At 30.0% G+C, this 24318-nt stretch overlaps 2 protein-coding genes across 7 annotated transcripts in view; both read right to left on the reverse strand.

Moving 5' to 3' along the window:
* LOC105331440 (receptor-type tyrosine-protein phosphatase epsilon) overlaps nucleotides 1-16779 on the reverse strand; it is a 34214-nt gene extending 17435 nt beyond the window's left edge. For 3 of the 4 annotated variants that reach the window (XM_066082407.1, XM_066082401.1, XM_066082388.1), the window contains exons 1-4: nucleotides 2848-3003; nucleotides 2146-2286; nucleotides 743-857; nucleotides 518-549 (exon numbers count right to left, since the gene is read on the reverse strand). In XM_066082407.1, the coding sequence (XP_065938479.1) occupies nucleotides 518-549; nucleotides 743-857; nucleotides 2146-2286; nucleotides 2848-2944 (385 nt within the window). In that variant the 5' untranslated portion in view covers nucleotides 2945-3003. Of the gene's footprint in view, nucleotides 1-517; nucleotides 550-742; nucleotides 858-2145; nucleotides 2287-2847; nucleotides 3004-16660 lie in introns of those variants that run through there. The other variant, XM_066082395.1, reaches the window with a different exon arrangement.
* LOC105332272 (receptor-type tyrosine-protein phosphatase epsilon) overlaps nucleotides 5031-24318 on the reverse strand; it is a 106345-nt gene continuing 87057 nt past the window's right edge. Inside the window, exons 22-27 of one of the 3 annotated variants that reach the window (XM_066082373.1) lie at nucleotides 24197-24267; nucleotides 23492-23626; nucleotides 23194-23313; nucleotides 22865-23013; nucleotides 6312-6447; nucleotides 5031-6003 (exon numbers count right to left, since the gene is read on the reverse strand). In XM_066082373.1, coding sequence (XP_065938445.1) covers nucleotides 5932-6003; nucleotides 6312-6447; nucleotides 22865-23013; nucleotides 23194-23313; nucleotides 23492-23626; nucleotides 24197-24267 — 683 coding nt within the window. In that variant the 3' untranslated portion in view covers nucleotides 5031-5931. Of the gene's footprint in view, nucleotides 6004-6311; nucleotides 6448-20857; nucleotides 21785-22093; nucleotides 22124-22217; nucleotides 22354-22864; nucleotides 23014-23193; nucleotides 23314-23491; nucleotides 23627-24196; nucleotides 24268-24318 lie in introns of those variants that run through there. The other 2 variants (XM_066082354.1, XM_066082367.1) reach the window with 2 other exon arrangements.

Here is a 24318-nt window from a genome sequence, read left to right on the forward strand (position 1 = left end):
GGGGAAAACATTGCACAATAGTTTCCAGTTTCTCCACTAAAAACAGTTATTAAACCGATTAAACAACCCGAGAAGTAAAATATTAATCACACCCGAAAGCGATGTAAATATTTTACTTAAAAACGTTCTATAATAATCGATTCAGTAGAACGTAATTCCAGCATTATTAATTTGATTACATCATATACAGAACATTTTATAGAGAAATATCAACCTGAATATTATCCAGCCAAGATAACTTCATAATTTAAATTTTGTCAAGTCAATATTATAATCGAACATAGTGAAAAACATTCTTTTAATGGACGTCAAAAATGATCATGACCAAACGTAGTAAGGAAAGAAGAATTCAAATGTTTTCATCCTTACCTCGTAAGTCACGTGCAGGTAATAATAGGTCTTATTATATAGCGGAGTTAATAGTTTAGTCCTGGTTTAGCATTACCAAATGTTAAAGAAAGTCCTTGGTATTTTGCAAAACGAGATTAAGGTTCGAGATTTAAAACAATTGACTCACTTTTGGTAATCTTTTTTGCTCTTCTTTTAAGTCTGCAATTCAAAACGAGATATGTATATAGTAAAAACAAAACACATTCATCAAACATCTGAGTATAAGTATGATAAGATAAATATGATTATTGAAAAGAATTGCTTATAAAAACGAACCAGATGTTGATTGAACTATTTAATAACGGTAATATATCCTTTTAAATGTATGTGTAGTATGAAACAAAATGGCTACCGTATAACGAAAACAGCAACTATAACTCCAGTGATTAAAAGAACGCAGGTGCCAACTGCTACTCCAACTGTAGCTCGGCAAACATTTCCAGACGGCGTGAAAATTGCATCGTAAGCTTAATAGATAATAATAATAAAATAGATAATAATAACATAGATAATAATAATAAAATAGATAATAATAAAGCGTTCTGTCATTTAAAAAACCGTTCTTTTTGTTTATATCATAAATATCAAATATAGTACGAATGAAACATAACCACCTGAGTAGGATACTACATTTTGTCAACTGGAAGATATGTTTAAAGTAGATCCAGTGTTCTGTGATGTCATACTTAATTGTAAAACTTTGAATTCTTTAAAATTCGTGCAAGATAATTTTATTTATTTTATGTGAATATAATTACATGGATGTAATTAGAAATACTGTTAAGTTCAAGATATTTTTGCAGCTTAATTTTATCCTGAATTTCCAATTTGTTATACATTTTATCTATGCTAAGGTGAAATAACTCTTTTTCTGACTTTTCTCTCAGTTGTATGTCTAAATGCTAGAATTCTTCAAATCCCAACAACTAATTTTAAAATGTGTTTGTAGTTTTAGTTTTCTAACACAGTTGACGATAGAATTAAAAAATATAAACAAGTTTCTGCCTACAAAGATTTTACTTTTAACAAAAAAAGTACGGTTTTCTGATGCTAAAATATGCTCTAGTTCATGTTTATCTGACATCTCAAAAAGTGTGATGACATCTTTATTTTTTCTAATAATTAATGAAATTTAAGTCTATTAAGTTGAAATCAGTTCTGTTTTTTTAACTTTCATTAGAGAATTTTACGAGTATGGAGTTACCTTAAGATACTCGGAATTTACTTGATATATTTATAACAACCATCCATAAATGGAGTTTAGTAAAATCTATTACATGTTTGATAAATACAAGTTGCAAAAAATATTTCATTTTTCCGAAAAGGCAATAAAACACTAACTATAATGATCAAACATGTTTACTGTCTTATTTTTACTTACAGTAACTCTTTAGGCAATTTAATCACACATGAGGTATGTTATAGGAATATGTCATTTTTTGCGTAAAGGTTAAGCTCAACACGATACTTACCGTTGACAAAACTGTAACAAGACTACTTAAGTTATTTGATCGGGGAGATAACAATGGTTAAACCACCTTATATTCTATTTTTTCGCGTGTCACAACATTTGCCTAAATGGAATTTTTTAATTTGTGGTGTTATTTTTTGGCGATTTTAAAATGGGTTTTGCTTTAATTGCTATCTTTACAGGCTGACAAACAGTAATATAATACAAAAAGTGAATACCAAGGCAATCGTAAAAGCTGAATATATTGTATATTTCAAATTTGTTAGCTTATTTCATTTTCTTACAGTCGCTGCAGCGTACTCCAGTATACCCGTCTTGACAGCCATTAGTGCACTCTCCACTGATGTGGTCACATGGCTCTCCTTTTATACAATGTCCACTACAGTGTTCTGTACAACCCTTACCAAAATATCCGAGTGGACACTCTACATTAGGTAAAAGAAAACAAAACGATGTTTTATTGCAAAAAGTGTTGAAAAAACTGTATACCATAATGTATAACGGTAATTTTACAGCTGTGAAGTTTAACAAAAAATAAGCAATCTCATTGTTTTGAATTATAACGTTTTAATTTTTTTTAAGAATTTGACTATGCGTAAAAATTGAAGTCAATCAACAGTATTTTTTCTCGACATATTGTAATATTTTCATTCAATACTAGAATTAAATGCAAAGATGTATCTTTATAATTTTACTTATAACAGGATCATCTCCAAGTAATTATGAAATTGCATAATTTTCTTTTAATGAGGTGTGAATTTAAAATATATGCTGTGGACAATAATGTTAATACATAAAAATTAAATAAAAAAATATACCTCATATAACATTGATAAATCCAATTCAAATTTAACGAAAAAAGGTATAAAAACCAAGGATTGCTTTTATAACTTATCTAACGAAGTTCTTCCGGGTTGTTGAAAATAGGTATTATTATCTAATAAGGTGCATTTTACAGACATTTTGATAAAGAAAAAGTACCCTACCATATGCAACAGCTAAACATAATCCAATTACACTTAGGAGACAGGGACGTAAACTCATCTTATTATTAAAACTGGGGACACTTTTACAAATAAACATTACAAACAAGGAAGTAAAATAATCTCAAGTTATTTACGTCGTATGGTGCGCCATTAGTGTAAACTATTTTGGCTCTGATCGTTTTTAAAGACAACTGGTTCTACCTTTACCATTTGAAAAAAACAATACTTAAGCATTATGAATCTGACAGGAGAACAGGCATGCTCAAATTTATAATGTGCATAATCAAAACAATTTCCAGTAGTAGTAGTACGAACCCTCATAAAAGATAGTAAGAAAAACAACCCAACAAGCAATATATTCGATGAATAGTGGGGGGGGGGGTCTACTGTAAGAACATGATATTCCTTTAGTAGCTGTTGCTAATTAATTCATTCGCGTGACGTTTTTTATCGATGAAAAGAACATCATTTCGAATATTCTATTTGAATTAGGTGTGTTTTGTAAACACTGCTCATATTATTAATACCTACTAAATGTATGCGAAGCTCGCAAAGTAAACAGTTACATCATTCACTTCAATTAAAATGGACTAATGTTTTTGTTAAATAAAATTAATCAAAAGTTATTCAAAGAGAAAATGGTATTATTTAATCATTAAATGCTTATACATGTATTAGGATATTAGCAGTCCTATAATATACCAGGGAGTGCGTACAATTTGAATACGTTAACGAGGTACGGTAACTTGTTCACACGGTCTACTGTAAAGAGAGACATAAGCAAAACATGAATAAGCAAAGTAAGTGATCAATACTATGTTACGTTAGACATGACCCTCCTCATAAGCCATTCCTGAAAATAAATCTAATAAAAATAGTTTTCTAAATATTCAAGTTATACATATTTGATATTGCATCGTAATAAAGGTCACATACCATAATGAATGCTTTTAGGAGAATACATGTTTTTCAAATTGTTTGCATTTAAGTATCCTATCTTTTTTTTTTGCTTCAATAATATATTTTTGGAAAAGAAAATGCAATAAAGTATGTCCTAGGACTAGTTGCGAAAAAAACTTCAGTCCTGTTAAAACGAATCCGTTCATTATTAAATATTACCTCAACAAAACTAGAATGCCGTTTTTCTTTGTGTTTTCAGTTTAACTGCCTTGATTTCATTCAGTAGAACTCTTTTTTAGCTGATGTCTGTTTTTTCTTTCCATGTTAGACATTCCAACATTGCAATTTTTATTTTGTTACAACCATCGATATAACAAATAATATATTTAACAAGAGAAAGCGCACATGTTAAACTGTATTAAAAGTGCATCTTGATATTGTTGCTATCCATATACCTTTATTTTACATCTATTATGTGTTTGTGATTTTGCAATTTACAATAAAGTTAACCGATGGTTGTAAATTAAGCTTTGTCTTGTGGCGTTTGTGTCTTAGGTGTTAGATAGTTTTTTGATGTAAAACATTCCATCAAATTTTGATTGGACTTTCAATTGAAACATTTTGGGTGTTTACTAAAAGATAAATGGATAGTTTTTTTTGAATGACGGAAAGATGGATACATAGATAGATAGATCGATCGATAGATGGATGGATAGATCGGTATAATCATGGATAGTAAATGCTTTATATGAAAAAAAAAAAACTTTTTATGTGATATGATAAAAATGTATTTTATTGGTCATTAATGAAAAGTTAACTTAAAATCAACTTTATTTGATCGAAATCACTATGTAAAATGAAAGATAGTGTCAACTAAGTAAACAAATTGTTGAATAAACTTTCTTAGTAGTTCCTACCATTGCTTGACACAAAGTGTTCTTAATTTTATAATTGGGGCTCTATAAATGTCAAAACTTGCTTATGTGCTAAATTGACATGGAAGGTAATCAGAAATAAATGACGTAAGCAAATGATTTCCATTTGCACTTTTCAGTACACACACTACATAGATGGTATTACCAGATAAGGTTAGAGGAACATTTATCATCAGCATATTCTGTAAATTTCATTTTCTCTCTTTACTAAACATTATAGATGACATTTTATAGATTATAACAATAACAAAACGGGGGGGGGGGGGGCGGCAGAGGAAGAATGGCTAAGACTGCTTTTAAACAGGAAAAATTTTTTGCTTAATAAATTAAACAAAATAATACAAAATATTTCGTGAAAAAGTTTTAATAGCAGCTAAATAATCGCACAACAAATTTTACATCCATAGCCAAATAAAGATAAGCGTGCTTACGCGCTTTTCATTATGTGTAAATATGAAGTTTTAAATTAAAAACTTTTGTCAAGCAATTATAAGATATATAGAAAATTAGAAACAGCAGTGTTTATCATTACTAAATGAAATTCACTTTTCAATAAGAGGGTTTAATGGTCGTGATATTTAATAGATCTATTTTAATTTCCTTTATAAAAATCTCTGAAAATATTTAAATTTTAAAACTAAATAATTTTAGATTTTTCTTTCCTTTAAGAGGTTAAACGCTTCAAAAATCGTATCTAAAATTTAGGTATTTGATGGGTTTTTTGTTGACCCCCAGTCTTCTTTATCAAACTGTAAATGTAAGTGTCAGAACCTTTAAAATATTAAGAAAACGCATGTTTTTACATTTTGAATGAAATAGAAAGATATTCTTATTCTTAAAATAAATGCAATAAAAAATTAACATACACACATGTTAAGCAAAACAATACAAAACTATACATTTAATGTTTTAACTTGAAACTAAACTCAAATGATTCAGGTGCGAAAATATACGAGATAGGAATGTTTATAACATCAGTGAAATCATTAACAGAGAACAAATCATAATTAAAAAAATAATAATAATCACATATAGATAAATATGGGGAAACAATCTAATCTAGTTAGTCATAAAAAAAGTCGCTAATAAAATCACATCAAATAAAATTTATAAGCAAAATATATCCTCTACTTAAAACAAAGAACAAAACCAGTCAATAAAATAAAACATGAAAAACATAGAAAAGCAAATTACAACGATAACTGTTCAATAGACTGGATATCTACTACGTGTGTGTCATTAAGTCCCCTTAACAATTTCCATACACACAATCGTTGAGGAGATACTCTGCTACCGTGTCATGGCAAAGCTGGTACTCCTCCTAAAAACACAAATTATAAATAAAAACGTAATTAATGTTTTTGCTAGTAGCAAAATGTAAATTCAATTCAATATATTGACTGAAATGTTTTAACACATGTATATTATGTTCCTTTACACAACAGACACATTGGATGAAACCAATGGTTTTGTATCGTTTAGTTCATGTCATCATTAACGTTAATCGTGTGAACCTAGAACGGTTATGGGCCATGTAAAAGCCTGATCATGTGTTTTTAACTTCGTTCAATTAGAATCTTTACATAGTGATTTAACAATTATTGTTAACCATTCAAATGCTTAACTCACCAGAGTGGACACAAACTCCGGCCTCCTGACCTGGAGCTGTCGTGTTGTGGTAAATATGTCCACCTCTCTGTCCACAGAGATCTGTTCTAACACGTTGTAAACGACAAAGAATGGACCACAGCGTGTAGCTCCGTCACTTAAAAAATGACATATACCAATGAATTTTTTTGTGTGATGAAATGCCAAATTTCTGTGTATGAATTTGTTAGTATTTAAGAACTGTGATATACATGACATGCTGAAATCCCCCTGAACATCCTCCCCCCTCCCCCCAAAAAAAGTCGAAAGAGATTTGTTATGAAATATAAATTGATATAATTATTTTTAAATAACCTAATGTTATTGTCTATAAAAAGAAAAACAAATTGAATGATATTAACCATAATGTAGATAAATTCTCATGGAAATCACGGAATATTGGAATATTCCTCTATAATTGCATAATAGATATGTCTACATGCGAAAGAAATCTATGGAATGTTGCATTATTATCAAATTTCACCTCGATAGTACTATGATGCGTCCCTCTTGGTCAGATTTCTCGGTTTTCACTGCTTTAATCACGTCCAGCAGAACTCTCTTATCAGTAGTTCCTTTTCCTTCTTCCCATGTCGGACAATCAATTACAGTAATACATCCATCTGTCTCAATGAATCCCTGTACAATATGTAAGATAAACACAAAAAATCGCGTCAAGATTGGTTAAAAATGACATTGAAAATCGATTGACGTTGGCTCCATAACACATCTCTGTTCATTAAATGTTTAGTTTTGTTATTTTTCAAAAATGGTTATCTTTTGCATGACTATGAAAAAAATAACCTGTTTTTGAATATTGAGGTTGGTTATTCTGACGTTGGAAGCTTGTGTTGACGATATGTTCTTAAAGACGTAGAGTCCATTTAATTTGCTCCGGTTTTCTGTTGGAAACCATGATGGTGTCTACAAAAATGATATTGACAATACTAAAAATGTTGATCATATGAGTAAAAAAAATACTCTATATTAAGCACATGGGTGTATACAATTTGTTCTTTTATAGAGTGACAATGAAGGTGACAATAAGGCAGATGTTTTGTCATACAGATTCTATATCATTAATTGGACCCAAGAAGACGACAACACTGGCGCCATAGTCGTAGATCAGTCTGAGGAAGTCCTCGGTGTTGTCTGGTATTGGGTACTGGGCGCTGATCAGAGAGTCCATTTCCAGGTAGGACTGTATAAAACACACAAATATAGTATAAGTTACAAAGAAGTCTGGTAGAGGTTATAATGGATGACTAGGAAGTCCCTCTCCATAAAGTAACGTGTTCTTTATCTTGTTTTATTTTAAAATATCTAACTATAAAAATGTCTTCTTTTTGACACTGTGGGGTTGTATTCTTTTATGGATTTCACAAAAAGCATGGACTGTATTGTGATGTACTTTTTTTTTATTCGAAGTGAACAAACACATATTGTTTTTATTTAAAAAAGTGTGTAAACTATGGCGTCAGATACAGGTGACATGTAGTGATAAGGAAAAATGTTCAGATCAAAAGTCCAAAAAAAAAAAATACAAGACAGGAGCAGAGGAAACACTTTGGCGGGTCCTGCACTTGAAACACGTATGGGTTTAAAGGTATTAGTTTTATAAGCATAATTAGAAATCATTTAGAATGTAGAAATCATTGACGGTTTGTTATTGTCATTTTTTCACATATTGAAATGTTATAGAATAATGAAAATTTTAAAACTGATTCATATGTTAGATACAAATATGAAGAGCGTTTATTTATATTGATGTACCCCACTTTTAAACTACAACTGATTACAGCATCAGTGTCTTTGTGAGTGTTTTTTGGTATCAAGGCCTATATCTTAAACGTATACAGAAAACACGTATTATGTAAATTACAATTGTTTCCGAAACACAGATATTTATTAATGTTTTGATTCATGTTATCGTGTTTAATGAAACTTTTTAAAGAAAAATTCCTGTTTGCATGATAGCAAATATGATAATGGCATGGCATGTTCCTTTTTCTTTTAACCTGAATAAGTACAGCATTGTAGTAGCTGTTGTATCCCTTTATGTAGAACAGACAACACATGAACTTCTCAACTAAAAATAAAAGAAAAGGGAAATGTTTTCCTTGAAGATAATGAATTGTCACGATATATCACCTTCTGATGCATATTCAGTTCATGCAATTAAAACTCACGATTTTTTCACTTCATTTCCAGTTTTCATTTTCAGTTTTATATATTTTAACTGATACAATATGTTGTTTATATAGCCACAATAAGATGCTGTGTTACCTGGTAATACACTTTGTGTGTAGTATGCCGGTATCTGTGCACGACCAGATATGTGATCTTGTTGTGTATACTCCTTTCTCAGGGACTGTTACTCCTGTAATGAGTTGTTACTTTTAATCTTTTCTTTAAATAATACATAATTTGTAAAGTTTTGATTTTCAAGCGATTTCGTATTCAAATACACGTACAAATTTCTGGCAAACAAGCCTCTAAATTCATTATTTGAATACATTTTATCTTATATTTCTTTTCCAATGCAAGTCACAATCACCTCAAACTCAGAAGACTGGGAGATATTTTGCACCACATCTCTGCAATTTGCATGACATGTTTGTTCTTGATAGGCCTCCACGAACTTCTCTGTAGCCATACATCTAGATGGACCACTGAATGCTTCCATCAGGGCATGGTAGAGTAGCTTATATTGTTCCTGGAAGCAAAATTAAACTAAAATGTTTCATAAAGTAAATTTACTTTGTTTTATTTATTGTTTAAATGCTCTGAAAATAAGCATAAGAGAACCTTTTGTTGATAGCTGATAACCAAGATAACTTTATTAATTGTTTTATTAATTGGTTTGTTAATTGTTTTATTGAGATATACATATTAAAAAATGAGAAATTAAAAGTAAACATTGTCATTATGAATCGTATATATTAAAACCCTAACATTAAAAACTATGGATTTTCAAAACGACTGAAGAGAAAAAAATCTTTTTATTAATAAACCTGTATTTGCTGTCATAACCAACCTTTTGTTTGACTTAATTTTGACTTTGCATCTATGCTTTTGAAAATGATCTATTTCAAATCTGTAAAAATACCTATTGTACGATGTACATTATATTATAAAGAAGAGGAAGTGTATCATATGATTGGTTAGGAAAGGTTAAACCATTATATATTAATGTATCATATAACATTCTACCCGAGCGAAGATAAAAAATAAAGTCATATTGACTACTCAGCCGTTTTAAATATGTTTTTTAAAGTCGAAAAGAAAGAAGTTGACAACGCAGTTTTTAAAATCAAAAGCAACTTGTGTGGGATCATATTCTATACCAAATTCACAGCATACGCATATACTTGATTCGGCCGTTTTCTTCTATCGGCACCTGTTAGCTGGAGAAATGTCTAAAAGCAAGTAAATATTAAAGGTAGCTCAAAGTAATTTTTTGTTTTTTCACTTTGTTATTTTAAATAAGATAACAGAACACACTTTGATTAGATATTTTCTTGAGGTTATTTATCATCTTACATCCCTGTGAATCATGTTCATCCGGTCCTTCCTCATTGTTCTTACGTACATCGGGACGTTGATTTTACCAGTTTTCTCCCCTTCTCGGTAGAGGGCATCTAACGCAATGTAGGTCCCAGTTCTACCTACTCCCGAGCTACGAAAGTAAATTATATTCATAAAAAAAAATAAAGTTAATATATTACGGTACCAAAATATGATAACAAGCTCATTAACTCATGGCAATGTATAAGATTTAAAAGCTTATGTAACATTGCGTCTGCATATTGTATTTTATTGCATATTTTATATGATTTTATCGAAAAAAATGTTAAACGTACGATAGAAGAAAAAATAGTATCATACCTAAATAGGTTTGGTTACATGTATGGTCATGATAATAATTATGGAGGTATAAGATCTTATCGTGTTATGATTTGTACTTCCCAAATAGCTACCTGCAGTGTACCACTGTGTACCTTCCAGCTGTGTTAGCAGTGGCTTTCATCACGTGACGATGAAATAGAACCAGACTGAGAGGATCGGGTGCTTCTTGATATGAGGGCGCGGTGTAGTTGAAAATCGTCACGTGACGGTCTGCTCTCGTCTACATGAACATTATATAAATGTAAACGTTGAAAAAGAATAGAACAAAACATTAAACACAAAACTTAAGTTAAATAATATAGAATATCTTGACAGAGTCAGAAACCTCAGGCTGGCGTACTAGACATTAGTTCAAGTGATTTTAAAATATGTTTGTATACACTGTAGCTTAGTATCAACCCTGGTCGGCAACCTTTTCATTTTTTTAAAGTCATATTTACAGAAATTTCTGACTGTATTTATTCTATCCGTATCTTTGATATTTTCTTACACTATTCCTTATCTGTTTTGAGATTAAAAATATAATTTCAAATGATATGCATAGCTAAATAAGGAAAAACAAAACTTTGGCATTGGTGATTAAGAAGGTTGCCCTTGCTTTTATTACTGAAGCATTATTGGCTCGTACTAAGTTTGTACGATAATCATTGTTTTTTTATATCGTATGACTGTTCCCTTGAATCAATCCTTTCTTAAAAATATGTTTAGGCTCGTTTATACTGACAAACACTATTCTAGAGTTATTTTTTATTTACAATATTAAGACAAAAGTGTTTTGTTTTACAAAATTTTGCCGAGCATAAATTTCGACAGCCTTTTTAAAAATGTTGATTTAATGAATCATTTCAATTGAATTGCTAGGTTTTTATTTTATATACCGTTTGGTTGTGTATTTTAAGTTGTCTGACAGTGTACTCGGCGTAGGTGGTTTCTTTTATATGTTTGATGATCAATGTCCCTCCTTTTAATTCTTTGCTCACATCCGGCCAGTAATAGTCTACCCTTATCTGAAAAGAAACCAAAAACACAATGAATATATTTAAGAGGAGAAAAAAATTTAAGGAGAAATTAATAATGATATACCAAACGATTTCACACGATAATTTCAACAATTAGAATAATTAGTATTCTGCTCAAATAGTTTAGCATTTTTTGTTGAGTATATATCATTTTCCAATCATTTTTATGTTTGGCCCATGCAAATTCAAGAAACAGAATGACTATACATGTCAATATCATTATCTTGTTAACATCCAATATCCCTTGTGAGTTATGTTTCCTTTTTTTTTTAAATCAACACGGAAATATATCAAATGTATGACCCTGTGTCCATCTTGTAGATTGAACAAGTAGACAATGTTATAGACTTCTTCTTGCCAAATCATGTTCCAGAAATCGAAAATTGAGCCTCGCTTTGGATCTGATAATAAACAATGTTATTAGTTACACGAATTGTATTTGGCCCTATATGGTTCAAATGTCGTCAATAAATTCCATACGGGTATTAGATATATTCTATTGCAATGCTTGTAGACGAATTTAGCAATATATATTCAATAGTTACTCTGAGTGGCAATATAAACCCGTTTTCCTCGTGCATCCTATAAATATAAAAAAGGAATCGAAAATAAAACGTGAATGTCTATGTTTCTTTTAATTGAAATAGTAGTCTTCAAGTTATTTTTAATAATAATCAAATTAGATATAGGACTTTGCTATTAATTGTCAATAGAAAAGACGCTATATCAGTCTAGACGGACTACCGAAACTGAGTCAACGGAAGTGAATTTCTGTAAGCATTTTGGACTCCGTTTTGAGAGTTTACGCATGTGCACATGTACAAAGTATGGCGATTTTTCTATGAAAACATGGGGTCCACAAGAAATCATCTTGCAAAGTGTAGCATGTGTTGGCAGACTTCTAACATATTTTAAAAGACCCAGGATGGAGAGCATGTTAAATACATAATTATTCAAGATGATTAAATGATTAAGCCTGAAAATGATGTAAATGAGACTATACTTTAACAAATACTGTTAAATAATGATATCCACTCATTTAATTTATTTACAAAAAGTTATATAGTTATGTGCGATCGAAGATATGGTTGAATTTTTCATTTTAAAAATTAATCATACGTAATATAAGTGAACAGTTATGAACATGTAACATAAATATGACACACAATCGTTCAGAAATGTTTTTGAAAGTATAAAATTATTTTTTGTCATGTTTTTGGCCAATTTTAAAGATTTATTTTGAACTAAGGGGCATAACTCATACGTTGTTTACATTAGAAACGCAATTTTACCGCAATTCATGATGGAGCTAAAGACTCCGGTTTGGGAGTTAACTCCGTTTTGAAAGTCTCGTCTAGACTGCTATATTATTGCTTAATTACATGTTTAATGCTTCCTAGATACTTACTTCTATGTAGTTTGCATGGATATAATCACTTTTATCTGAAGATGGTGTCTTTAAAATAACCCGTGAATGATCATCTTTAATAAGAGAAATCTTGATTTTGAAATAAAATGCCACGTGTTTTACATTAAAAGTAAGATAAATGTAGCTGTACTTAAGCTATATTTAACATAACTGTTTCATACATACACGGATATATACTAAGGAATCTATTTTTGCTTATATTTTCAGGTTTCTTTGCTTCCCAACAGGGATGGAACTCGCCTCGAGGAATGTCCTATCAATGAAATATTTTACAACAACTTAATGCTTGATAAATCAGATGGTAACTGGCATTCACCATTGTACAAAAATCATCAAAAGGAAATAGGATCATAGTACTAAATCTTACTTCATATTCACTCTTGAATCCAGCGCAATCATTAGAAGACAGGTTTGCAATATGATCCTTGAGGTTCCTGACAGGTATATTTTTATTTGAAGGAGGACTTTTTTCTGTTTTCTCATAAGAAACTTCTGAATACACGATAGTTGCATCAACATGTGCATTTTGAAAGCGGTCATCTAAAAAAAATAACATTCGTACTAACATTATATAATCGGACATTGGACTAAATATCTGACGTTGAAGACTTACAAGTGTTTAATGCATTAATTTTTTTTTAAACATACCCGCCTTCCTTCGAATTCATTTAAAGGTTCCCTATATGCGATTTTAAATTTAGTTAGGTATGCCATTGCCATTGAAAAACAAACTTGTGCAATTAAACGTTTAACTTTTAACCAACGACTGGGTCAATTTAAATACAAAAAACTGTTGTTCAATACAAATTTACTATTTTAACTCAACTTTATAATTCTATCTTAAATTAACATTAAGTAAGTTCACGCATTTTTTAATGATTCTGAGTGATAAAAAAAAACTAAGTTAAAGATCGATAATCTTTCTGAATTGCAAAACCAGACCCTAATGTATTTTCACATAATAAACGAATATGATACATAACAACACATGGTATAACAAAAATAATCATTGCAAGATATTATTGCGGTTTATTAAAATACTTTTAAAAACAAGAAATTTTACTGTATGAGTGGGTTTTACCAGATGAAAGGCATAACTAGAATTTCAATATATTCAGTACAGTATAAGATTTATTGCATTTTAGGGGAAAACATTGCACAATAGTTTCCAGTTTCTCCACTAAAAACAGTTATTAAACCGATTAAACAACCCGAGAAGTAAAATATTAATCACACCCGAAAGCGATGTAAATATTTTACTTAAAAACGTTCTATAATAATCGATTCAGTAGAACGTAATTCCAGCATTATTAATTTGATTACATCATATACAGAACATTTTATAGAGAAATATCAACCTGAATATTATCCAGCCAAGATAACTTCATAATTTAAATTTTGTCAAGTCAATATTATAATCGAACATAGTGAAAAACATTCTTTTAATGGACGTCAAAAATGATCATGACCAAACGTAGTAAGGAAAGAAGAATTCAAATGTTTTCATCCTTACCTCGTAAGTCACGTGCAGGTAATAATAGGTCTTATTATATAGCGGAGTTAATAGTTTAGTCCTGGTGTAGCATTACCAAATGTTAAAGAAAGTCCTTGGTATTTTGCAAAACGAGATTAAGGTTCGAGATTTAAAACAATGGACTCACTTTTGGTAATCTTTTTTGCTCTTCTTTTAAGTCTGCAATTCAAAACGAAATATGTATATAGTAAAAACAAAACACATTCATCAAACATCTGAGTATAAGTATGATAAGATAAATATGATTATTGAAAAGAATTGCTTATAAAAACGAACCAGATGTTGATTGAACTATTTAATAACGGTAATATATCCTTTTAAATGTATGTGTAGTATGAAACAAAATGGCTACCGTATAACGAAAACAGCAATTATAACTCCAGTGATTAAAAGAACGCAGGTGCCAACTGCTACTCCAACTGTAGCTCGGCAAACATTTCCAGACGGCGTGAAAATTGCATCGTAAGCTTAATAGATAATAATAATAAAATAGATAATAATAACATAGATAATAATAATAAAATAGATAATAATAAAGCGTTCTGTCATTTAAAAAACCGTTCTTTTTGTTTATATCATAAATATCAAATATAGTACGAATGAAACATAACCACCTGAGTAGGATACTACATTTTGTCAACTGGAAGATATGTTTAAAGTAGATCCAGTGTTCTGTGATGTCATACTTAATTGTAAAACTTTGAATTCTTTAAAATTCGTGCAAGATAATTTTATTTATTTTATGTGAATATAATTACATGGATGTAATTAGAAATACTGTTAAGTTCAAGATATTTTTGCAGCTTAATTTTATCCTGAATTTCCAATTTGTTATACATTTTATCTATGCTAAGGTGAAATAACTCTTTTTCTGACTTTTCTCTCAGTTGTATGTCTAAATGCTAGAATTCTTCAAATCCCAACAACTAATTTTAAAATGTGTTTGTAGTTTTAGTTTTCTAACACAGTTGACGATAGAATTAAAAAATATAAACAAGTTTCTGCCTACAAAGATTTTACTTTTAACAAAAAAAGTACGGTTTTCTGATGCTAAAATATGCTCTAGTTCATGTTTATCTGACATCTCAAAAAGTGTGATGACATCTTTATTTTTTCTAATAATTAATGAAATTTAAGTCTATTAAGTTGAAATCAGTTCTGTTTTTTGAACTTTCATTAGAAAATTTTACGAGTATGGAGTTACCTTAAGATACTCGGAATTTACTTGATATATTTTTAACAACCATCCATAAATGGAGTTTAGTAAAATCTATTACATGTTTGATAAATACAAGTTGCAAAAAATATTTCATTTTTCCGAAAAGGAAATAAAACACTTACTATAATGATCAAACATGTTTACTGTCTTATTTTTACTTACAGTAATTCTTTAGGCAATTTAATCACACATGCGGTATGTTATAGGAATATGTCATTTTTTGCGTAAAGGTTAAGCTCAACACGATACTTACCGTTGACAAAACTGTAACAAGACTACTTAAGTTATTTGATCGGGGAGATAACAATGGTTAAACCACCTTATATTCTATTTTTTCGCGTGTCACAACATTTGCCTAAATGGAATTGTTTAATTTGTGGTGTCATTTTTTGGCGATTTTAAAATGGGTTTTGCTTTAATTGCTATCTTTACAGGCTGACAAATAGTAATATAATACAAAAAGTGAATACCAAGGCAATCGTAAAAGCTGAATATATTGTATATTTCAAATTTGTTAGCTTATTTCATTTTCTTACAGTCGCTGCAGCGTACTCCAGTATACCCGTCTTGACAGCCATTAGTGCACTCTCCACTAATGTGGTCACATGGCTCTCCTTTTATACAATGTCCACTACATGGTTCTGTACAACCCTTACCAAAATATCCGAGTGGACACTCTACATTAGGTAAAAGAAAACAAAACCATGTTTTATTGCAAAAAGTGTTGAAAAAAAATGTATACCATAATGTATAGCTGTGAAGTTTAACAAAAAATAAGCAATCTCATTGTTTTGAATTATAACGTTTTAATCTTTTTTAAGAATTTGACTATGCGTAAAATTGAAGTCAATCAACAGTATTTTTTCTCGACATATTGTAATATTTTCATTCAATACTAGAATTAAATGCAAAGATGTATCTTTATAATTTTACTTATAACAGGATCATCTCGAAGTAATTATGAAATTGCATAATTTTCTTTTAATGAGGTGTGAATTTAAAATATATGCTGTGGACAATAATGTTAATACATAAAAATTAAATAAAAAAATATACCTCATATAACATTGATAAATCCAATTCAAATTTAACGAAAAAAGGTATAAAACCAAGGATTGCTTTTAACTTATCTAACGAAGTTCTTCCGGGTTGTTGAAAATAGGTATTATTATCTGATAAGGTGCATTTTACAGACATTTTGATAAAGAAAAAGTACCCTACCATATGCAACAGCTAAAGATAATCCAATTACACTTAGGAGACAGGGACGTAAACTCATCTTATTATTAAAACTGGGGACAATTTTACAAATAAACATTACAAACAAGGAAGTAAAATAATCTCAAGTTATTTACGTCGTATGGTGCGCCATTAGTGTAAACTATTTTGGCTCTGATCGTTTTTAAAGACAACTGGTTCTACCTTTACCATTCGAAAAAAAAAACAATACTTAAGCATCATGAATCTGACAGGAGAACAGGCATGCTCCAATTTATATGTGCATAATCAAAACAATTTCCAGTAGTAGCAATACGAACCCACAAAAAAGATATTAAGAAAAACAACCCAACAAGCAATATATTCGTTAAATAGTGGGGGGGGGGGTCTACTGTAAGAACATGAAATTCCTTCAGTAGCTGTTGCAAGGAAATTAATTCATTCGCGTAAAGTTTTTTATCGATAAAACGAACATCATTTAAAATATTCTATTTGAATTAGGTGTGTTTTGTAAACACTGCTCATAGTATCAATACCTACTAAATATATGTGAAACTCGCAAAGTAAACAGTTACATCATTAACATAAATTAAAATGGACTAATGTTTTTGTGAAATAAAATTAATCAAAAGTTATTCAAAGAGAAAATGGTATTATTTAATCATTAAATGCTTATACATGTATTAGGATATTGGTAGTCCTATAATATACCAGGGACTACAATTTGAATACGTTAACGCGGTATGGTAACTTGTTCACACGGTCTTGAGAACTATAAGACGATACTGTGGAATCATTAAATTTCGTGGGGGCCAATTTTCGTGGATTGCTTAACTTTTAGAGGTTCGTGGGGACGTAATTTCGTGTATTCTCTTAAACCTACAAAGGAAATATGACTTTATTACCCAAATTAATTATTTCGTGGAGGATTTTAATTCATGGATGAGGGGTACCCACGAATTCCACGAAAATTGAGCCACCACGAAATCTAATGATTCCACAGTATACAAAAGTAAGCATTCGATGATTAATTGGTACTATTTTATCTTCATTTCAAGTCTATGGCAGATACTGGTCCGCGACAGTACGGCTCTCGCAAACTGGAAACCCCGGAAAGAAATTTCTTGTATAAAGTCGGTTTACAGTATTTTTGGACACCCTGTATGTGATACAATTTATCTTCATTTATTCGCTGTATCCCATTCACAATTCATTCATGTTTAGAATCACTAGTAAGCTCAAGATCAGTATTGGATTACTATGGCTATAATGGACTTATTGGCCTGACTATCAATTTGTTTTATTTTGCCATAATGAAAGCTTCAATCAATAATAGTGATTTTTTTGTAAGTATTATTGAAAATATTTCATATATAAATGTTATACTAAGAAAGGATTTTTAGGGATTTTTTTCCGTCTGCTCTGTAAAATAAATCCTAAGCATCTTTATAAAATGTATTTTATTTCAGATGATAAATGCAAAGCCTAGGCTTTGATGACATTTGTTAGTTGTGTATTTACACATTCGTACCACCCTGTGAACTATCTATAAAGAGAAATATAAGCAAAACATGAATAAGCAAAGTAAGTGATCAATGCTCTGGCATAACAAAAATCGAAAACGTTTTTATTCCGTATTTTTCATGGAATGTATTTAACGTTTTTCAAAAGTTTCACATTGCACGTTTACGGTATTTTGCGGACATTCATTTTTTAACACGTAAATTGGGTTTAAAAGAACGTGTGTCCGAAAACGCTTATTCGTTTGAAATAATACAATAAATATAGAAAAGAACTTGATTAAAGAAGGATGTTTTCCGCCGTACATACTTTATAGGAGGATACAAAACAAATGTACTTTTGAATAATTGTTTGTCCTTAAATATTTCTGAAAGAACTTAATCTGTATTATGCATACTTCGCATTGCATGTAATTTTTTTTTAACTCTCACTATATGCCGATAATATGATTAATATGATAATGAAAACTTTAAAGTAAAACTCAAGAATTTAGATGATGCATATTCCATTGAACACCAGGATATTAGTTTTGTATTTTTGAAAAATATGTTGCATTTGATGTCATTCCTTTTTATTATCATCAACAACGATCAATGTCAAATTATATTTCATATTTTAATCGTATCTTGGTGTAAACGAACCTGAAGAATGCCTTTTGATATTTTTTTTATTATTCTTACAGAGGATGTACTAGTAACTCTTTAGAAGAAAGTTATTACACACATACTCCTTAAGTTTTTTGACAAAATATTTTGCTACTAATAATTTTACATTTATTTTCGTTTTATAGTTATCACGTATTATTGTCACATAATAAATCCATATGGTCAGCACTACTGCCCAACGATCAATATATATATTAATATATCCTTTTTTGTGTGCTTCATTTATTATTTTGAACAAGATAACAATTAACCATTTATTAAAATAGGCAATGGCATTTCCAACAGCACTAAGTATCTGCTACTTTAGTTTCCTTAATTGTTCTCGTTGCATTGTTCTCTTAAATTCCTTATAACCCAGCAAACATTGCTAGAGATCTATATGTTTTGTTACTATCTCACGTTTCCTGGAAAATAAAATGATCTCATTTGTCAATATGCAGATATGACCCTCCTCATAAGCCATTCCTGAAAATAAATCTAATTAAAATAGTTTTCTAAATATTCAATTTATACATATTAGATACGGCTGCTATTGAGCTGAAACGGAAAGGATAACTAACAAACGGTGTCTGTGAAACATATTGTATCGTGATAAAGGTCACATACCATAATAATTGCTTTTAGGAGAATACATGTTTTTTAAATTGTTTGCATTTAAGTATCCTATTTTTTAGCTTTGCAAATTTATGTTAAAAAATACACCATCTAAATATATATATTTTTGCTTCAATAGTGTATTTTTGGAAAAGAAAATGCAATCAAGTATGTCCTAGGACTAGCTGCGAAAAGAAGTTCAGTCCTGTTAAAACGAATCCGTTCATTGGTAAATATTACCTCGACAAAACTAGAAGGCCGTTTTTATTTGTCTTTTCAGTTTTAGCTGCCTTGACTACATTCAGTAGATTTCTTTTTCAGCTGTGTCTCTTTTTTCTTTCCGTGTTAGACATTCCAACATTGCAATATTTATTTTGTATCAACCCTTGATATAACAAATAATATACTTAACAGGATGTTAACCTGTATTAATAGTGCATCTTGATATTGTTGCTATCCATATACTTTTATTTTACATCTATTATCATAATGTGTTTGTGATTTTGCAATTTATAATAAAATTAACCGATGGTTGTAAATTAAGCTTTGTCTTGTGACGTTTGTGTCTTTTGTGTTAGATAGTTTCTTGATGTAAAACATTCCATCAAATTATAATTGGATTTTCGATTGAAACATTTTGGGTGTTTGCTAAATGATATATGGATATTTTTTTTGGATGACAGATAGATGGATACATAAATAGATCGATCGATCGATAGATAGATGGATAGATCGGTATATTCATGGATAGTAAATGCTTTATATGAAAAAAAAACTTTTTATGTGATATGAATAAAATGTAATTTATTGGTCATTAATGAACAGTTAACTTAAATCAACTTTGTTTGATCGAAATCACTATGTAAAATGAAAGATAGTGTCAACTAAGTAAACAGATTGTTGAATAAACTTTCATAGTAGTTCATACCATTGTTTGGCACAAAGAGTTTTAATTTTAAAATACGGGTTTTATAAATGTCAAACTTGCTTATGTGGTAAACTGACATGGAAGGTAATCAGAAATAAATGACTTAAGCAAATGATTTCCATTTGCACTTTTCAGTACACACACTACATAGATGGTATTACTAGATTAGGTTAGAGGAACATTTATCATAAGCATATTCTGTAAATTTTCATCTTCTTCCTTTAATAAACATTATAGATGAAATTTAAATTTTTTTTTTATAGAGTATAACAATAAAAAGGGGAGCAGAGGAAGAATGGCTTCTTTTAAACAGGAAAATATTATTTTGGTTTTGCTTAATAAAATAAACAAAATAATACCAAATATTTTTTTTTAAAGTTTTAATAACAGCTAAATAATCGCACAACAAACCTTACATTTATAGACAAATAAAGATAAGCGTGTTTACGCGCTTTTCATTATGTGTAAATATGAAGTTGTTAATATTAATAAAAAAAAAACCCAAAAAACAAACAAACAAAAAGCAGCGCTACTTTTGTCAAGCAATTATAAAATATAAAGAAAATTAGAAACATAATTTGCTGTTTGAAGCAGTGTTTATATGTAATTACTAAATGAACTTCACTTTTCTATAAGAAGGTTCGATTGTCGTGAGATTTGATAGACTATTTTAATTTCCTTTAGAAAAGAGGTCTTTATAAAAATCTATGAAAATGTTAAAATTTTAAAACTAAATAATATTAGATTTTTCTTTTCTTTAAAACTGTTGAACGCTTCAAAAATCGTATCTATAATTGAGGTATTTCATGGTTAATATGTTGACCTCCAGTCTACTTAATCAAACTGTAAATGTAAGTGCCAGAACCTTCAAAATATTAGGAAAACGCATGTTTTGACATTTTGAATGAAATAGAAAGATATTCATATTCTTGAAATAAATGAATTAAAAAATTACCATACACGCATGCTAAGCAAAACAAAACTATACATTTAATGTTTTAACTTGGAAATAACTCAAATAAATCAAATGCGAAAATATACGAGATAGGAATGTTAATAACATCAGTGAAATCATTAACAGAGAACAAATCATGATTGGAAAAATAACAATAATCACAAATAGATAAATATGGGGAAACAATCTAATCTAGTTAGTCACAAAACAAGTGCAAATAAAATCACATCAAATAAGATTTATAAGCAAAATATATCCTCTACTTAAAACAAAGAACAAAACCAGTCAATAAAATAAAACATAAAAAACATACAAAAGCAACTTAAAAGAAAATTTCAATGATACTGTTCAATAGACTTGATATCTACTACGTGTGTGCCAAAAATGTCCCCTTAACAATTTCCGTACACACAATCGTTCAGGAGATACTCTGCTACCGTGTCATGGCAAAGCTGGTACTCCTCCTAAAAACAGAAATTATATATAAAAACGTAATTAATATTTTTGCTAGTAGCGAAATGTAAGTTCATCTTCAATATATTGACTGAAATGTTTTAACACATTTATATTATGTTCCTTTACACATCAGACACATTAGATGAAACCAATAGTTTTGCTTTGTTTAGTTCATGTCATCATGAACGTTAATCGTTTGAACCTAGACCCTTTATGGGCCATTTAAAAACCTGATCATGTGTTTTTAACTTCGTTCAATTAGAATCTTTACATAGTGATTTAACAATTATTGTTAACCAATGAAATGCTTAACTCACCAAAGTGGACACGAACTCCGGCCTCCGGACCTGGAGCTGATCATGTGTTTTTAAACTTCGTTCAATTAGAATCTTTACATAGTGATTGAATAATTATTATTAACCATTCAAATGCTGAACTCACCAGAGTGGACACGAACTCCGGCCTCCTGACCTGGAGCTGTCGTGTTGTGGTGAATATGTCCACCTCTCTGTCCACGGAGATCTGTTCTAACACGTTGTATACAACACAGAATGGACCACAGCGTGTAGCTCCATCACTAGCAAAAAGAATTAAAAAGAAAACCCTTTAGAGAGGTTGGACGCGGTCACCAAATTACTCATAAGATTTTTAATACAATATTTTTCTTTCATTATGTTATGAAAATAATCCCTATTTTAAACTCTAAAATTTGATTATTTTCCTTTGTGTTTATAGATATGGAGCTTAATATAGTCTAACAATTGTCATAATCATTTTAAATGTGAATGATTTGTGAATTAATTTTGCACATGAAATTAACATGCAATAGTGAGTATATTCAGAAATGTTTGAATATTCAATTAATTCAGGAAACAAATACAATTGGGGGATATATATTGTTACTTTCATTCTTTTTCGATAATTTTGCATACTGCAACAAAAAAAATTGTTTGAAAATTATTAACTTTTATGTAGATAGAATCCATTTACCATTTCTGAATCTCAAAATTCCCTACAACATTATATCACGCATATAAACACATGGAGAAGGAATCCATATAAATGTTGAATAAATTAACAAATGTTACCTCGAGAGTACTATGATGCGTCCCTCTTGGTCAGACTTCTCTGTTTTGACTGCTTTGATCACGTCCAACAGAACTCTCTTATCAGCTGTCTCTTTTCCTTCTCTCCATGTCGGACACTCGATTACAGTGATGTTCATTTCACTGAATCCCTGTTATGTACACGTAAAATAAATGATTAAATTAAAAACAAATTGATATAAAAAGGACTTTGAACTATAAGAGAAAATATTAGTAGATACATTCACACATTTGTATGTTATAATTTTAAATTGTTGTATAAATGTTGATTTGTTTAAATTATTTTGCTTAAGGAAATAAGGAAAGATAACCTGTGGTTGTATATTGAGTTTGGTCTTTGTAACGCTAGGGGCTTTTGTTGTGGATATGTTTTTAATGAAGAAAAGTCCATTCAGTTTGCTCTGGTTCTCTGTTGGAAACCAAGATGGTGTCTGCAAAAATGACATTGACAATAAAAATATGGCACATAAATAGACAGCAATGATATTGAAATATTGGTAAAGCATCATGCACATTGATAATCTATATTATATAAAGAACATCGTATCTATATCTTGATACAGTCACAATGTAAGAAATAATAAGTTAAGTGCAAATATCTTGTCATACGGATTCGATGTCTTTCAGTGGACACAAGAAGACGACAACACGGGTATCAAAGTCCTTGACCAGTCTGAGCAAGTCCTCGGTGTTGTCTGGTAGAGGATACTGGGCACTGATCAGCGAGTCCTTCTCAAGGTACGACTAAATATACAAACACGTTTTATTTGTGACTCAGAGGGATTTTTCTATTTAAAATAAATGACACTGTTTAAGACAAGAACTAATGAAAACATAATCCTGTATAACTTGTTGTATAATTTACGTACCAAAGACATTTATTTTTAGGGTTAATTCTAAGGAATTGCAATGAGCTGACTAATTGTCAATTTCATAATTGTCTGAAACATAAATCACATAAACATTCAACTGTAAAAGTTTTGATATATTTTTATTGAAAAAGATTACTGTAAACGAACTACGTTTGGCTCTGTACTCTAATAGCGCGTTTGGCGGAATGCGGCTTCAACTTAAATGTCTTAATCCAGTACATCCAGTACTTGGCATTTAGCGATATGTAAATATAGTCTGATTCAGGAATACGTCAGTTCAAATCCACACACACTTGTTTAAAAACTAATACCCGCCAAATATCGTATACGTCAAATACAATATGTTTACAGTATTTACACATAGCAAACAGATGATAAAAAATTATTTCCTGCTGGCTCAATTATAATACTGAAGCAAAATTTCTATGTTTAATATATAAACCTGGAGAAGAACAGCATTGTAGTAGGTGTTGTGTCCCTTTATATAGGACAAATGACACATGAATTCCTCAACTGAAATAAAAGGAAAGAGACATCTTTTAACTTTAAAATGTCAAGATGATT

Source organism: Magallana gigas, chromosome 1 (genome assembly GCF_963853765.1).
Source record: "Magallana gigas chromosome 1, xbMagGiga1.1, whole genome shotgun sequence".
In the NCBI taxonomy this organism is placed as follows: Eukaryota; Metazoa; Mollusca; class Bivalvia; order Ostreida; family Ostreidae; genus Magallana; species Magallana gigas.